At 39.5% G+C, this 18552-nt stretch overlaps 1 protein-coding gene and 1 long non-coding RNA gene across 8 annotated transcripts in view; one reads left to right on the top strand and one right to left on the bottom strand.

Annotated features, from left to right (window-relative positions):
- Window positions 1-6032, top strand: part of diaph2 (diaphanous-related formin 2) — a 440846-nt gene extending 434814 nt beyond the window's left edge. For all 6 annotated transcript variants that reach the window (XM_088009428.1, XM_088009427.1, XM_088009429.1 and 3 more), the window contains one exon: window positions 940-6032. In XM_088009428.1, coding sequence (XP_087865554.1) covers window positions 940-1004 — 65 coding nt within the window. In that variant the 3' untranslated portion in view covers window positions 1005-6032. The remainder of the gene's footprint in view (window positions 1-939) is intronic.
- Window positions 1470-18552, bottom strand: part of LOC106915056 (uncharacterized) — a 152560-nt gene continuing 135477 nt past the window's right edge. Inside the window, exons 2-4 of one of the 2 annotated variants that reach the window (XR_015764464.1) lie at window positions 7902-8008; window positions 1644-1729; window positions 1470-1558 (exon numbers count right to left, since the gene is read on the bottom strand). This is a non-coding gene — a long non-coding RNA (uncharacterized LOC106915056). The remainder of the gene's footprint in view (window positions 1559-1643; window positions 1730-7901; window positions 8009-18552) is intronic. The other variant, XR_015764465.1, reaches the window with a different exon arrangement.

Below are 18552 nucleotides of genomic sequence, written 5' to 3'. Positions count from 1 at the left end.
CATCTCTCTTCTTTTTTTTTCCACAAAAGCCTAAAACCACCTCAAGTGAGCATAAAAACTTTTTTTGGAAAATTGAGGAAGTTGTTTTGAATTTTAACCATTTCCATCAAAGTTTTCAAATGTGATACAAGAAAAAATATTGGAAGCACGGCTACCGGCAACGGACGACTGGAGCTGCAGACCCTTTGATTAGATAGAAGCATCTCCATTTTCTCTCCTATCTTCATAGAAGAAAGGACAGAAACTTTAGTCTCTAGATGTGAAAAGCAGGCTATTTACTCCAAAAGACTTGCAACAACTTTGTTTCCCATCCACTGTAGTTGCACACAGCCTTGTTTTGATCTTTCATATGAGTGATGTCAGTGGTTTTAATGTGACAAAATGTGAAGTTCAATTGTAAAGCAATTGTTAAAGTGCTCACAGCTGGAGAGAAATTAGCTTCGAAAGTGAGCTGAGGTGCCAAAGTTTTTCTAACGCCCCATAAAACTGCAAAATCAACATTGTCTTAGGTCAGATGAGAGGATCCACACTGGCAGTAACAAGCTGATGCTAACAGAAAAACACCCTTCGTGTGTCATCCTCTTTGTCCCTGCTCTTTTGTTTGTATGTTTCCCTGCATTTCCTTCATTTGCTGTGCATATGTCACATCTGATGCGAGGACAACTGAGGGTCTCTTAAGAAGAAGCCAGGATCAGGAGATGAAGGGAGTTACTACGGTACCAGACACAAGCACCCTCCGCTCCTGCAGCTCCTCGCTTCTCCGTCCTCCCCTGCTGCTTTGCTCTCAATCAGCCTTTTTTCTCCACTCCCCTCTTTTAGTTTCTCTGTACAGTTTTTTCATGTAATTCGGCTCCTCTGTCAATCATGAATCAGTGTAGCCCTTCCTTCTTCTTTTCCAGTCTCACCTGTTTGTCCCCCCCCCCATCTCTTCTTGAACAGACAACCGCCGTGCAGTCATCGAAAGGTCTCGCTCACGCCACAACCCAAATCACCAAGCTCGATGATTACCCGCGTCTACTACAAGACCCTAGATAAGTGCCAAAGAGGCCTGCGATGATGAGGAGGAGGAGGAGAAGATGATGAAGAAGACATCAGGAGGGATAGACCACCTCCCTCACTGTGGCTTACCCAGCACCAAGTATGGAAAACTGCCTACAGAACGGAATAACCAGACATTTATAGTCTTTATTGGACACTCTACATATTTATTGTATGCTTTTTTTTATTGCTTAAAGATTTATTTTGCTTTTTGGAACTGAAACATGTTTAAAAAGCTGTTAATTTTCCAGGTTTGAACCTACATTTTAATCCAAACGCTTCAATTAACTCACAGCTTTGACAGGAGAAACATAACAGTATGCTGCAGAGAGACATTCAGCCAAGATGGACTTCTGAAAACTGCATGCTTGTGTGGAGGAACACGGACAGCTGTCCTTTAAAGGGAAACTACAAGTCTTAAAGGAAGAGAGGACAGGGTAATATTATCACATTTAAGGTCCTTTGTTCAGAAATAACCGTGTCTTCGCACTCCGACAAAGCCACAGGATCTGGCGGCTGCCTGCACCAACACAGAGCACGTGACTCACTGACATTCAAACTGCAAGACATTTTAGTTGATTTAATGTTGTGTTGTGTGATCTCACTTTTACCCTGCAGGTGCCGATTTGTGTCCTGAGGTTAGTTTTGCTGTTACCATTAGAGGCTGACATTTTTAAATGCATCCAGGTCTCTGTCGGGGACAAAACATGAACACTCAGACCTCTCTTTAGGTCACACAGGGTTTCAACAAGGCACACCTCAATGTTCAAAATGTATTACGTGTTTATGGCACTTTTTCAACAACAAGGCTAAAAAGAAACAGCTGGATTATGGGGTGGGGGAGGGTTAAGTTTTGAAAATTGAGCTGTGCGAAAACTATGACTGCTCCCTTAGATACTAAATTATAATCCTGCAGAATCTACTTCTAATCTTCTGAGCGCACCAGAACAACACTCTTCACACGGGAAGTTGTTACTGAAATCAGCCAGTTTCACTAACTCTGAGGTGTTTTAAAATGAACATGGAAGAAACTTAAAAAGAACTACATTTTATTTTTATTTTTTGTGTGTGTGTAACATTTCAAATAATAAATGGCTTGTCCTTGTATCGAGTCTAGAGGCCCAAATCGCTTCACACTACAGTCAGTCATTCACCCATTCACACACACACCGATGGCGGCAAGCTACTGGAGAGTAGCCACATCTGCCCACAAGCTGAGGGCTGCCAGGGATCGAATGCAGATTGTGGGGCGAACTCCTGCCACCACCATCGTCCACGCCAAGTGGTCACAACAGAACCGGCCCTCTAGAGTTGAGGCTCCCACATACTCGGCCGTACTGTCGGCAAACATCACGTGCAACTCTTTCCTTCATATTCCCTCATTAATGCAGCATACTATATTTCTTATCTCTTATGTCAGACACTCTTCAAATTCTGACTCCATTTTGTCCCCAAGTTGGCATCGGCTTTCAACCTTATCGGCTCACCGTCACATTTGAAACGGTTCGATGTGAACTCTGTGCGACAGGAAGTGCACCCAAGTATGTGGGAGCCTTTATTGTTAATCTACAATCATATTATTTTACATTTGACTTTGTGCATTTATTTTCTAATTTTGTATGATGTAAAAACAACGATGTCATGACCAAACTCAACCCTGAGTTCACACCACCGCCTTTTGTTTTCACCAAATACATCACAGGCCTGTTATAATTACAGTAATATCCTGGGTAACTTGTATTTTCAAAACGCATAATATAACTTTTTTTTTTGTAATTTCTTAAGTATAGAAAACATTTCTGTGTGTAGGGCATCAAATTGTGCTCCAACACAGGGACCAACGTCTTCCATAATCATTTATTGCAGCTATTTAACAGTGGATTTATTTCTTATAAAATAATAGCCACACTGGAGAATTTCCCTGCTTTGTTTTTTTAAACACTAGGGATGTTTCTGAGAAATAGTTTAATGTTAAGACAGTTTCATTTCTGTCTCTGACAGAAACAAGAATCGACAGGTTTCCAGAAATCAATCGGTGCGCGGATACTTCTGCTGGATCTCCGACACCGTCTGAGCTCTCCTCTTGCAGAAAGTCTGTGGGTTCACTTCTTTGCAAGGACCCACTTTCACATTTCAATGTAAACTATTTATTCATATATTCACGCTAAGGGCGGCTCTGTCCCCCTCACTTCACTAGACTGTAAGCGGATGCTACTAAAAACAACCATTAAATCCACACGGAGACGGGGCATGACCAGAATTACAGACGGAGGGCCACAGCAGGCCGGATGATGCTTGTCTTAGCGAGCGAGTCTCCAAACGCCTTCCGGTTCCTGAGCACTAATGACATAAGTGACCCTTTTACCATGACACAAGTTACTTTAGCATAACTTTGCTTTGGGCTTCGTGTGCCTGCGCGCCTCATGCCGCCCCAGTAATCCGAACAGGAACCCAGGGAAAATGGGATGCAGTGGTCTCGACTCCTGGGCTGGATAGATGGAGGTTTTTCATTTAAACAATCTGCCGGCGTCTGTTTCACGGAGCCTCCCCTCCGTCTGCCCGCGCGCATCTAAAAAATGCAATTTTACACATCATCTCGGCTCGAGGTGCGCCCACAACGCTCCGCGCAGTCTGCATATTTAAGAAGACAATAACTCTGAGCTGAATATCAGGTTGGAGCCGTCACAGAGCGAAAGCGTTGAGAATGAGTTTTCTGGATAAGGGACTCTGCGGTGGCGGCAGTTTTGAGGACGTGTTGTACACAGCAGTGATAGAGATGCGCTGTCAAAAGAAGTGATTTCCTCTCTGTAATCACTTCTCACCCTTTGTTCCTCGCAACACCACACCTGGGCAATTTTAAGCTTCGAATAAGACCTGGTTTTGTTTTTTTTTTTTAGATCAGTTCTCCAGCAACACAGATCTGCCATGATATTGGATGTTTATCTGCAAAACCACGCAGGTTTTTTTGCATTTTGATTATTCAGTTTGGCTCAAAAAACTTATTTAACCCTGAAAGTTCTTTTCAATTAGACTTTAAGCTGTACAGACATCATAAAAAGTCTCATTTTGGTCAATATTGATGACCAGTTTTTAAAGTAGATTTGTTGTGATTTTAAGTTATGTATTTATCATCTAAAAAAAAAAAACATTTTTAAACAAGTAGAGTAAATAATAGTTATTGTAATAGGTTCCTGCAACCAAAAACAGCTTCACAAACCGAAAGCTGAAGAAATTTGACAACATGCAGGACAGAAAAACTTTGCTAAACGTCAAATTAAGAGATTCCTAGAAGAAAACATCCCTCATCGTAGCTGTGATTGTCGTCTCCTCATCCCATCGTGTTTTAATAGAAAGTAAGAGCTGGAGCCTTTCAGGTTGACGAGCCTGAACTGATCCATTATAGTCGTATGAACAGCAGTCAATCATACCTTCATCTTTGTGCTCGTTACTAACAAACCTCAGCTGATGATGATAACCTTTGGGTATTTATGGCACCAGAGATGTTTCACATTTAAAACCACAAACTTCAGAGCATTTCATTAGAATTGTTACTTTAAAAAAAACCGATACAGTAAGGACAAAATTTAAAAATAAAATGTTACCAAAAATAATCCGATTCAAAGATTCTAAGGAATATTTACAATTGGCTAAATGAAGATAAAACTACAAATACCAGAAGGGATGTTTCCTCAGGTTATACCATCTCAACTTTAGAACTTTTTAAAGACCATCATGAATTAAATCACAACAGAAATGTTCAAAAAGATGATAAATTCATAAATAACCTTGATAGCCAGTTAGCTAACTAGCAGAGCTAGTTAGCATTAGCTTCAACTACCTCGAGTGTCAAAACACAATGAAGATGTTCATGACTCAAACTTTAGCCTGACAGAAAAAAGTACCGCTTGAAAAAACAATATACAATTAAGTAGTCCTGTCATAATGTGGACCTATAATTAACATAATTAACAATTAACATATTTAAAGTAAACTTGCCTTTTTAAAATATTTATTTACAACATTTTAAGACCTTGAATTTAAGACTTTTTAAGGATGCCGTGTTTTTGGAAGCGGATCTGTAATGGCGTTATCTGTAATAACGCTAATTGGTGTTGCATTTACAGAAACACTCTTAAATACAATTCATTGCAAAAAAAAATTGCCTTCAGAAGTCACCCAATTAATATATAACGCACCAAATAGGTGGCAGCATCATGCTGTGGGGATGCTTTTCTTCTAAGGAAAATACATGAGAAGCCACAAAAGAGCTGAAACTCCAGTTTAAATCCAAATATCCACTTTCATAAATACACAGTAGCATGTTATGTTGGCCTGTCGCATAAAATCCAAATTAAATGCAAGAAAGTTTGTGGTTTTAATGTGATGAATTGTGAATAAATTCAAGGGGAATGAACAGTTTTACACGCCACTGAATGCTGATGGTTCTCATACAAGTGAGGAGGCAGGGGTATGAAGTGCAAAGGTCAACTCTAAGGCTCCTAGTCACTCACTGACCGAGCACTTTACAAGATACTCTGCGCAGACAAAGGAAAGATTTGTTCCAAGATTTGTAAAGGCAACATTGCCGCTAACAGAGTGAACTATTTGCTAAGCATGTCTTCTGGTAAACAGTTACCAGCTGCCACATATCCACTTCTATCCACTTCTTCCCACTTTGATAGACTTCGCTGGTGATTTGATGAAGTTCGTCTGCGGCTGAATCAACAAGCAAAGCTTATTTTTGTTGACTAACCCTGTCTGACCGCGATGCGTAAGCTGCCGTATCCCTGCCTACCTTCCTTTTGTTTGTCACCGAGTATGTTTTATTGTCTTAAGAAACATTTATATTTTTAACATTTTGAGGTTATTTGTATGCTTAGAACTTGGGGAAAAACAAAATGGTTATGAAGACTGTCCTTCCATGGAATATGTAATGGAGAATGGTACAAATTAATAACCACTTTGTTATTAAAACTGATTTCTGAAAACTAAAATTGTGTCTCTATTTTTTTTAATCCAGATTATCAACAGAATTTTTTTTTTTTTTTTTTTTGTGGTTGCATGAAAAATATGTAACCACAATTCTTCCCTATTAAAGAAAAATGAAATGTAATAATTATTTAAAAAATCCTGAGAAAAATCTAAGATTAAAGGGAAATTCTGAATTTTTCTGAGTGGTTCTCTGGAGTTGCTTCTAATAGTCAGTATCTTCTCTGTTTCATCCAAGTGACAGGAAACCGTGTTTATAGAAGCCGTCTGGTCTAGCGGATCCAATTTCAGCTGGTTGAACAATCTCGACACTAAATTAGTGTCTAAACTAAATTAGCACTAATTCAAATAAAAGATATGCTGAACCTTTTAAATTATCCTTGTTTTTGTATTTTGCTTCTTAGCAGTGGTAGTTAAATAATTGTAGGTGAATAGATTGACTGAATTTATGTTCCTGTTGTGGAAATACAGGGTTTCTGTTCCATGCTACAGGTATGTTGGTTATTTCTACAGCTGAACATTTACTTTTGTGTTTAAACATTATTTGGATGATGTTCATTTTTGTTATATTTTGCCATTTAAAACCAACGTGTTTTTACACAATAGCAGCCAAGAGCCCGGTTACAAATGCTAAGAAAAATATAAACAATGAAAACAATCTGCAGTTTTCTCTGGGCTGGAGACAAAAATGATGCTCAAATCTGACATCTGGTTTGATCAATAAAAATCAAGCTGCATCCTCTAATTGTCAAAACTCACACAGGCATAATGTGTTCCTCATTCTTCCACATTTAAAAAGCTGCATGGCTTCAGCAGCAAACACACCACATCGTTTAGATGTCTTCATCAGAGAATTGCCTTGCTTGTTTGTAAGACTATTTAAACCAAAGTGCTCATCTATTACCACAACACAGCTGTGTAGTAAAAAAAAAGCCCAGGTGTGAAACTGATCAGTTTGACCTCCACAGAGGAACAAAGAAAACCAATCATGAAAACAATTTCAAATACAAAACTACAGCCAGAGTTAACAAATAGTGGGGAAAAACCAACATTTTCCCATTTCGACTGATTATTTTTACCTGTTTTTCAATTTATTTCAGTCAAAGGTTCCATCTTCACTTTATTATCTGGCAGAGCAGACACTACCTGCCCTGTGCTGACTTATGGACAGGGCTTCCCTAGAGCTCTGGGTGTTACAGCACATGATGAATGGGACAGCTCCTCCCTATAAAAGCAACATATTTGGACCTCGGTGTTCCCACTGCTTTATCTTACCCAGTGTCAACGGCAAAGTGAAAACGCTGTCACGGCTCTAGTGGCATCTCAGGAAAATAATCAGGGGCTTAAAGAATAAAATACACCTCCAGAAAAAAAAAGGGGGGACTTTTTCAAAATCATTCAACATTTATGACTCAAATTTCTCTTCCTTTACTAAAGAGCAGCAAGAAGCAGAGAGGAGAAATCGATAACTTGTTTAATATTTTATACCGGATGAATTAATGAAATGGATCCAAGTTTTGTGTGTCTTTGGTGGGGGGGAAAAAATGACCAACCTGTGCTGGATTTGGAGAAAAATGAAGTAAACACATTGCTCAGAAAAAGAAGCATATCACTGCTTTCATGATTCGTCATTTTTAATAAAATGCAGTGCAACCAACTGCCTGCAGAAATGGCTCACTCAATAGACGAAATGCAGCTGTTCTGTGAAACCCGCAGAGGTTTGTTGGAGAATATTAGTGAACAAACGGCATCACGAGCATGAAGGAGCACAGCAGACAGGTAAGAGAGAAAGTTATGGAAAGGTTTAAAGAAGAGTTGGGCTTGAAAACAAGTTCCCAACCTTTTTTATTGTATCTTTTGAACTGCAAACTTACCGAGACCTGCAGCGATCCAGAGCTCAAGTCAGAGAATATCTTTACCCACCAACAATGATTAGTCCACAAAGAGGCAAGAAGAAAAACCAGGTGGAGGCAGATTGATCCTGGGAAAACAAAGAAAAAAACACTTGAGACTGGGATGGAGCCTCACCTTCTATCAGGACGACAACAGACTGGTTTGGGTCAAGGCATTTTTAAGAATTTAAATGGCTTAGTCAAAGTCTAGGAGACTAAAGGAGAAGTATTATGCATTTTCCATGCACATAGTGCTATTTCATAGCACAAGATACTTTCAGTTATTAAAAAAAACTCTATATCTCAAACATGAATTAGACTTTTTTTTAAATTACTTTGTAACTTCAAATTAGGCTTCTGTCTCTTTAAGAAGCTCCTACTCTTTCCAACACTCCACCTTCAGAAAGTCATCACAACATTTCTCTGGAAAGACGTTTATAACAGTTTCGGCAAATGTCGGACTGAGAAGTAGCTCATATGACGAGCTCAGCAGACACACAGTTCCACCAGGTGTTTGCTAATAGCTGCTGTTGCTAGTCTGGAGGAGCGGAGTGGGGAACATGTGGGGAGGGGTGTTCTGTGAAGTAGAAACCCGGCTGGAGACTGCAGCTCCAAGGAGGAGCTTTGTCGAAAAGGCAGCGATCGGAGAGAGCAAATGTTTAGTCACCCCTGAATGGTTGTCATGGGAGATTAAAGCATTTCCCAAATAAGCATGAAATAATCTTCTGAGCTTTCATTTCATAAAGTCGAACTCCCCCGCGATTCTCTTAGCTCCTTTAGACTAGCCAGTAGCAATTAGCAAACACCTGGTGAAACTACTTCTCAGTGCAACGCGTTTTTAAAGGGTTAATAGAGGAGCCATGTTGTGATGACTTCCTGAAGGAGGGGCTTCAGAAAGGGCAGGAGTTTGACAAGACAGAGGACCAACTTCAAGGCAATAAATTAAAAAAATCAAATGTCTTAAGTTACATGGCCTTTTTAAAACAACTAGAGGTAACTTAGTTCTTTGTGTGGTAAAATGGCGCTACGTGCCTGGAAAACCATCATAAACAGATTTGATCTACTATCAACAATCAAGGGTTGGAACATCATATAAAATCCAATCATGCTTGTGTCCGTAACATAGCAAAATATCAATCCCACACTTTTGTGTTCCTCGAGCGTCTGGCAGCCTGAGCTACAGTGGTGAGTGTCGGGTAGCAGGGCAGAGCTGCTCCTGTCTGAGCCCCTTAGCGTGACAGGACTCCCCCTCCCCCCAACTTCACATAACATCCTCAAATCCAGCGGCGTGTTCTCCCTGTACGTGCCATGTCCCACTTCCCCTCTGCAGCGTGACATCATAAAACACGAGCTGACATGGGGGAAGCAACCCCCTGGCCCCTCTCACACACACACACACGGCGCGCTCCACTAGAGGAATCCTGGGACGGATCTTCTCAGACTCTCCTCCTCCCACTGTTCAGCCAGACAGATGGAGATTCATCTCCCAACAAGCTGTGATCTGTGTTTAGAGATGTGTGCAGCCGAACACGACTCTAATTAGGTTTATTGTTGATCTTGGGAGGTTAATTTGTACTTGGCTGCAAGTAAACATGCAGAAATAGGCCAACCTAGTTTCTTACAAGACTTTCCGACTGCACCTTATAGAGAAACCCAGTTTTTTTGTTTGTTTTTTTATCTACTTGACTTTCCAGGTGATTCAGAAAGATTATTCCCCCTCAGTTTATTTGTCTGCTCTGGTTTAATTGCTCTTCAGTCTTTGCTGGGATGGAGGAGCTCGAAATGAGAAAGTTTGTTCCTCTAATGAGCTTAAGGTTACGGTTGTGTGTACGAGGCAAGCATTAGCTTCTTTCACGAACTCAGAGTAAGTAGCCTTGTCAAACTGTGAGAGATGAGCCGGCGCTGCGTGGTCTTTCTTCACGGCCATGTTTTTAATGCACCCAGTGACAGAGCAGTTGTCAGCTGGGGTACAACATAATTATGTTTCATTCTGCATCCCCCCTAATGAAATACGCAAACATTATGGAGATGAGACAAAGAAGATAATAACGATTCCCTCTCCACCTGAGCTAATTCAGTCGGAGGAGAAATCACATTCGGTCGGCCCTTTGCTCTTAAACACAACAGTTTGATGAATGTGGTGAATTTGTATCTTGGCCAGTTCATTTGGGTCTAATGTTTATGTGCAAAAGTTACATGTCAGCACACAACCGGGTCAAACTGTGCAATCTCTGTTTTATAAGATTACACTTCTCCCCTCGTAATTACCTGTAGGATAAGAGGCTGTTAAGATTACGGTGGTTTACCACCATAAAAACTCTGTGTAGATAAGAGCAAATTTAATATAGCAATAAACTATAACATGAAGCAAAGCTACTCCAGCAGGCATTCTGGCTCTCTAAACAATGGATTTATCCAAACTGTGAAGTACAGTGGCGGGGTGCATCATGTTATGTTGGTGTTTTGCTGCAGGAGGGACTGGTGCACTTCCCAAAATATTTGGCATCAGGAGGAAATATTGAAGCTTCATTTCAAAACATCACCAAGGAAGTTGAACAATATACTTTGGACCATAAAAATAAAGCTAAAAGTAAAACAAAATCCACCATTGTGAGTAGTCTGAGGAAGAAAAGCCAAGGAAAAAAAAATCAATTCTTCTGGCTTTTATCAAACCAAAGCCACTGGTAACCCTGACAGAGTTAAAACAGGAAGTTTCCGCTGATTTGATGTCAAACAGTGAGGAAAAATATATATATTTTTAACGAGATAGAGCTTTTGTTTAAAATGACTCTTATAGGAGAGCTTCAGTGCAATGTGAACATTTCAGTCTGCAATAAAAACAAAGAAAATCTTTTCTAAATGAAAGAAAACTTTGAGGCCAGCACAGACTCCTGGGATGAGGCAGCAGAAAAACTTCTTACTGTAGCTAATCTAAAGGCTAAATATACGACCTAAATATAACCTAGATACATGTCGACTCTGTTACTTATTCATTACCCTACTTATCTCTAGTGGTGCTATCATCCAGCACTCATTGAAATTTAATTTTAACCATCAAGACGGCATTTACATCCCATCACCCGACGTCCATGATGCACTCAGACTTTATCTGCATCATTTCATGGAATCAGAAGCACTTTTATGTTTTCTTCCTGCTTGAAACTGTATTTCTGGTTCTGAAGATCTGAGGGAGAAATAAAACACAGAGGCGATTTATTTTTTATTATGGTCAAACTTTTGACTGCTTCTGCGTGATGCACACCAAAACAACATTCTTCACAAAAAGATTTCCTGTCACACAACCTCATTAAAACGTGGTAACAGCTACATAAAGATTTGTTTCTTTGATTACGAAGAACACAAAATGAGCATCACAATTGATCCATTTGATCAATAAACATTTTATCTCCAAGAAGACCCACCAACAGGAAGTCATCCATCTCTCACTGCGCTCAGGCTAACATTATTCACAAGTGAGCCAAACATCTGTGAAGTTAAAGTTTGCTAAGCTTCCCTCTTAAAGGAAGCTAATCCCAGATTGTTTCCCTTGAACACGTCCAGACATGCCGCCAAACACCAAACTACATGAATCCAAACACTGTCAGGCAACAGGAGGAAAATCTAAAAGACATTTTAAAACTCGTGTCGATAAAAATGACTTCAACTTAATTAAAAGGTGATGCAAAGAGGATCTGAGCCGCCAATACCAATCTTCAATAGATCAGATTTCTTAAATAATTCAAAACAGACACATTTTATCATGTCAACAATAATTAAAAGTAACAGAACAGGACTAGTTTATAGAGCTGCATCTCTCTGCCTTGCTGAAAATACAGTAATCCAAATAAAACCCAACAAAAACAATTACAATGCATCTCCAGTAGTAATTATTGATCACTGATTGAACTTTTCACAAAATGCATTAAACTGCAGAGCTGAGTAGTAGAATGTTCTCTCACACCATGTGACGTCGCCTCTGGTTCTTTTATAAATGACTGGACAATCATAATGCATGCTTACAGCCTCTTACCGTAAACATTAACTGATGATCTGATCATATACATCTGACATGAAAAGGCTGTTTGTTTAACATCATTATTTTATCATCAGATTACATTTTAGCACATATATTAAATACAGAAAGATGATTTTAAAACCGGTTTAGCATGTGAGATGCTAAAGTGGTTTTAAAACTCAATCTGCCCCAATTTCCTGAGTTTTGGATAACTGGTGATCAACCGATTCTTACATGTGAAACCGGTCTTATCCACCGATCTCATCTGCTTCTGCAAAGACCCGAAAATCAACCACCGTCCCCTTTTGCTCCGAAGTGAGAGGACAAACTGACCGACTCGACCACCAGGTCACAGGTTAACAGTAGTCACCCCGCTGTTGCCAACCTAATCAATTTGTCACTATATTTAACAACTTTTCAGACATTTATTCTTTTTAAAAAAGGAAAGCAACAAATCTAGCGACCTTTCCTGTATTGGAGACTTTGACGACAGTGTCAGTCATAAAAATAAAACTCTGCACCGGCCAAACTGTGAAGATGACCCATCATCTGATGCATCATTTCACAACAATCTCCAACTGGTTTTGTCATCATGACTTCGCTGTACTATATGAAGCTTCTGTGTCAAAATCTCAGGAATGTTTCAGACATCTTGTTCAGTCAACGCCCTGAAGAATTAAAGCAGCAAGAGAACAAGGTGTGCCTAATAAAGTGGCCTATGAGTTTAGTTAGTTTCTGGTTATAATTGGGAGGGTGGGAAGAGGAAAATGTGTCTTTTTAAAACCAGATTTATTTTGCACAGAAAGATGAGATAATTAACTCTCTGTACTCGAGAGTCCACTGATCTTCTCCCCGGTATGAATAACGAATCGGTTCTGAACTCCTCCAAGAACCTTTTGAGGATATCTACCATTTTTTTTTTACTCCTCTGCTGCACATTTAAAGACTCCCTTGGCGCCTCAAAGCAGTGATCTAGCTTCTTCTTTTTTTTTTTTTGTAACCATGTTTGTTCTTCTCATCCAAGCGGTCACTGGAAGTCACTCGACACCGTATTTGTCCAGTCTGCCTGACTGGAGTGTTTCTGCTAACAAATCAATACTTTCTTTTGCAGAACATGAAGTTTTAAAATGATCCAGACAGCAGTCGAGTCTTCTGTGTCACTTCACCTCAACATTTGTGCACTAACTACTTGGTTTTAATCTAACCCGAGACGTTTAATCAAAAAGGAGAAAATAAAAGATACGCAGGAGGAAGAGTTTGCGTGTCAGCAAGATGAATACACGCGCCGGCTCACCGATTATTACTGCCGCGTTCAGCCAGGCTTCCCCCCCCATCATAACAGTTCATTGCTCCTTTTCATAGTTTCTTCCTATTCTCCATTCTGCTTCACCCCACCCACATCCAGGAGACATGTCTCCCAGCAGGGAGAGGGTCAGCTCAGAGGAGGCTTCAACCTGTCAGAAAAAATACACATCTAGCCCCTCATGCCTCCCCCGTGCTCCCTCCTTGGCACCCATCACTCCTCTCTTCCTCCGCTACCCTCCTCTTCTTGCCATTTGATTCAGATCACTGAGTTAGCCTCCTTCTCCTTTGTCTGAGGCCCCATTTTGCCTGGAAGATGGACAGGAGGAGAGAAGATGGACCCGCATCAACAGGAGCGCCGAATGTGTGTGTTTATGAGATCGAAGGAGGGAAAGAAAGGGAGGAAACTTTTTTTTTTCTCTGGGAGCTAAAATGTCAAACAGAAATGAAGCACAGAGACTTTTATCTGTCAAACCTGTGGGAGCCTTTCGCTTCTTGGGCTACTGAGTGACGAGGCAGCAGTTAAAAGCGAGTCGAGAAGCCAAAGTGAGGGCGACAGAACGAGTTTGTTTTTACTTTGCTGCAGTCTCATGCAGGACATTAATACCAAGTGGCTCTCACATTTTGACGACTCCGTCAGAAAACCTCAATGGGACTGTTGAGGGTTTTATCTAAGCACGTTCTTACAAGTAAAAATCTAAATAGTGTGGCATGGATCTGTATTCAGGTCTCTTTCACTCCGACACCTGGAAATGAAGTCATGTGCAACCACCTGCATTTTTAATAAGAATCCATCTGTGTGCAATATTTCAGCATAAATCCAGCTGTTCGCTGGAGAGAGAGAACAAACAGCAGACGGGTCAGAGGAAATTTAAAGCTGGTTAGGTTGTAAAATATTCCAGGCATCTCATGGTATTTATTGTATCGTTTATCGTATTGTATCGTTCATTCTGATTTATCATTGTTGATACATTCCAATTAATGATGTTTAAAACAGTGTTGTGAGGATGTTTGCTTTACTGTCTTCTCTGTTCAATGAAAGTATCAATAAATGTGAAAATATGACTGCAGCTGCTATGTCCAGTTTAGCTTCTTTGACTGGTGTCTTAAAGAAACGCATTAGAAATGAGAATGATTTTCTAGAGCAGCCATACCTGAAAGTCAGAATATGAGACATGATGAGTTCATGAGAATGAGATTTAAATATTACTAAATAGAAAAGTTAAAATATTATATTTATGCCTCAAAAAAATGCTGATTTTTTACTAATTTTACCACAAGCTTTTGTCTTTTACAGCATCTTCAGAAAAACATTTTCCATTTCCCAGTTGCTATTGACAGGGAGCGCTGTGATTGTGATGTAGCTTAACGTAGTCCTAGACGTGCGTTCAGCGATTGCTACGGCGACGCTTTCTGCTTCCTTTAGCGTCTGAACAACGTGCAGCGCGTACTGATTGTGCCTGTCACGCTGTTGCCATTCATCATTCCTATTGGAAACTCACAATGCTGTCAAACTAATTGTTTAAGAATAGATGGAGCATCTTCTATTACAAAAGAAAAAATGAACTGAATAATCCTGAAAAAAAAAAAAAAAAAACATTTAGAAGATCCCAGTAGAACAAACCTAAACAGCCAAGCAGAGACTCAGAACGGCCTAGTCCAAGTCAAGACTTCCATCTAAATTGAGAATCTGTGGCAAGAGTTGAAAACTGCTCTTCAAAGACACACTCTTGAGGTATTCTGCAAAGAAGATTGGGCAGTAATGCAAGTCTGTGACTGCATAAAACTGGCAGAAACAAAACTCAGAAGAATTGCAGAGGAAGGTGTTTTGACTCTGGAGAGCTGATAATGTATCACTTTCCTTCCACTTCACAGCAACGCACTAGATTCTGTGAAAATCTCCTAAAACTACATCAAGATCTGTGGTTGTAACGTGACAAAATGAGACATAAGGGTTTAAAAAGCAAGAAAAAAGAAGGAAAAAGAACAAGGTGGAAAACTTTTCTTTCTTTTTTTTTTTTAAAGAAACTTTCAACATGAGTAAGATTAGTAAGACTGCATGTTTTCTTTTATTCTGGCTGGGCGATCATTTGAAGCTACAATATGGCCAAAAAGTGGTTACAAATCACTGACTCACTGCATACTCACTGACATGCCCTACATTGCTTACAACTAAGCTCATGCTCTTTGCCCACAGCATTTCCTACACACACACACACACGCACACACACACTACAGAAGCCGGCCTAAGAATAGAGGCCGGATTGATGGATGTAAAAAGCGAGGAAGGGAGCTTGGTAATTGAATAAGTGCCCTTCTGGATGTGGAAGCTTGAATAAAAAGTATTTCTTTTTTTATATATATAAAAAGCCTTTCTTAGGATCATTTCACTCAAAAGTACATAAAAGCTCTTTCAAAGTTTCTCTGTGTTCTTTGCCCTCAGCTGAAATAGTCCCTGCGGAGAATGCGGAAAAAACAAACAAACACTCTCACTCTCCTCCATCCTGAAAGACGAGGATAAAAGGGGCGACCTCACAAACACAAGGCGCGCGCACCAACACACACGACACAGCAACAAAAAAAAACAAAAAACACTCATAAAAAATGGAGGGTGCTCCATGCAGGCCTCGGACTTCCTGTTTCCAGCTCTCCGTCTTACCCCGAGATCGTTATAATGCCCCGGTTGAAACACAACTGCTTTCTTATACCGAGAGGTTTAGAATGTGCAAGTTAGCAGAAAAATATGAGGGTTTTTCATCTGTGTTGGACGCAGCAGCAAATAACGAGCAGCATGCGGAAGGACTGGCGGCCGGAGATAAAGAAGAGAGGGGAACACATGACTTTGCTCAGCGGAGGCTTTTGTCACTCAGCTGTTCAGGAGAGTGAGAGGGAACAGGATGAGCACGAGGTTCTGTAACCCACAGAGAGAAACCTGCTCAGCTACATAAACAGCCCCAGAAGGAAAAACTCACTATTGTATAACACAGAAAACTACGGCCAATCTGATGCTCTCACTGCATGATGACCACAGGTAAAATAAAAGCAGTTTCATGGTTTTCAATGTGCAAAAGTTGGATTTCTGAAATGTCTGGCTGCTCTTGTTTAAAAAACACAAACGATACTTTTCTAGACATATTCATATGTGTAGAAAATAATACAGGATTGATTTTATCCCAACCGGAAATAGTTAAATAAAAACAACCTGATTTTTCTTTCTTGTAAAATTGCTCTCATTCTTTCAGTTTGTAGAGAGTTTGTAGCAACAGGTGGAGGAGGGGCTTACATGGGCTATGCTGTCTTAGTTAAAAGGCTTTAAACCACAAAAATAAATATTTTTTGCAATATTAAAAGTAATTTTTTGAAAAATTGGTGTTGAAGACACTGGTGCCCAGTCCATGGATATTTGGCAAATAAGTTTTATTTTACAAATAAATGAGCTTATTTATATTGCCCTTTTTAAAAATGCTGATTTAGGACTTCAAATAAATATAAATACAACATTATAGATGACTGCGTTACATAGAAACTACTTTCATTTTCCATCAATGTAGATGAAAACTTTGCCTAATAAGAAATATCCCCAACATTACGTGCTTTTTTTTTTCTCTAGACTTTAGGAAAGAAAAAATCTACATCTATTATTTTACAAATAGAGCTAAAGCAATACAATATTTGGACCAATTACTTTTTATTTTATTTCTCTATCAGATTTTAAAACCGTTTTAAAGGCCTATAGAACAAGGAGGCAGCGATGTTTGGTTGTAGAAGTTTTATATGATTTAAAACATCTAAATGTTGAAATTGTCTTGTTTTTCCATCTTGTTCTGCCGAGGAAACATGAGGTTTTTATCCAGGTTTAAAAAAAAACAACTGTGTTACATATATAAAGACATTAGCTTGAATTTAAAATTTTATTTCAAAGTCAACTAAATCAATTGAATAATATTAATGTGTGCAGTTTGTTACTCTTCCAGTTAAAAATTGTTTTTATATATATATATATATATATATATATATATATTGAATGTTTCATTTGAAGCTAAGCTTTTGAGGATTAAAATTTTGGAGAAATTCACTAAACATACAAACAAGAAAAACGGAGACTTATTCATTTCTACCCATTAAAAATAATTAATGGTCATACCTGCTTGTTTAGGTAAAGAGACAAAAACAGCAGATGTTTCAGCAATGCGCGGTGGCTGGTTAGGAAATGATAAAAAGTTTCACCAGCTGCTCTGACATTTTACTCCAACCAGATTGACGGTTCAAATGAAGACGGTCAGCTGCCTTATGAAACACATTTTCCTCTAAAAAGCTTCCATCTTGTTAAACAGCATGTTACCGACAAACCGTTTGCAGGGTTGGGTTTTTCTGCACCATGTTTTCAGCTCTTCAATGAACCAAAGCCGCCCCGCCCTGACTGCAGCTACACTGCAACAACTTAGGGACAGCCCAGAAGATTTCCTGATGGATGTAACCCAATAACATGCAATGCCTTGAAAAAAATTCCCACCCATTAAATTTTTCCATCGATTGTTTAGTCAAGACTATGTTTCTGCTGTCTTCTAAAACCAACAGATAAATGAAGATTAAGGCATTTGTGCCCAATGTTATTTGCTGCAGAAATCTAACATTGCACCATCCATACACTAAACACGGAGGTGGCAGCATCATACTGTGGACACATGAAAGCTGATCAGGCAAGCTGTGAAGATAGATCAGATGAATGCAGTGAAATCCTGAAAGAAAACTAATTTACCTCCAACCATAGAGGAGGAGCTAAAACACTGACGGGTTTAGATCATTTTCATGTTTCAACAACATGACGAAGACTTGCAGCAGTAATTGGCAGCAAAAGGTGGTTCTACAAAACAATGCAGCTTACTACAAAGGCACACCACACTATTATGATTTTGATTCATATGAAAAAGAAAACGCTACATTACCGTCTTTCCTCCTCACTATTACGCACAACTTTCTGTTTATCACTTTGAAACTCAAAATACGTTGAAGTTTGTGGTTGCAGGGCGTCTGTAGCTTAGTCTGAGAAGCAGTCAAATCATAAATCACTGAGGGATATTCTTGGCTTTTGATCAGGACAAGTTGGCTAAATTATTAAAAATATGGCAATCTCTACATTCCAAGCCAAGCAGTTATGTTCACCATCAAATGCAATTAATTGGAGTTACAGAGGGAGCCTATTTTCTGTCTGTTAATGTATCGACAATATTAAGTGCCCCTGTCGAACTGAAACCAGGACGCCTGTTAGCTTTATGTGACTGCTTCGTGATGAGAAAACTACTCTAAATATTTCCA

The sequence above is a fragment of the Poecilia mexicana genome, unplaced genomic scaffold, assembly GCF_051168715.1.
Source record: "Poecilia mexicana isolate PSO_F unplaced genomic scaffold, ASM5116871v1 scaffold_10, whole genome shotgun sequence".
Taxonomy (NCBI): Eukaryota; Metazoa; Chordata; class Actinopteri; order Cyprinodontiformes; family Poeciliidae; genus Poecilia; species Poecilia mexicana.
This window is presented reverse-complemented; position numbering and strand designations above follow the sequence as displayed.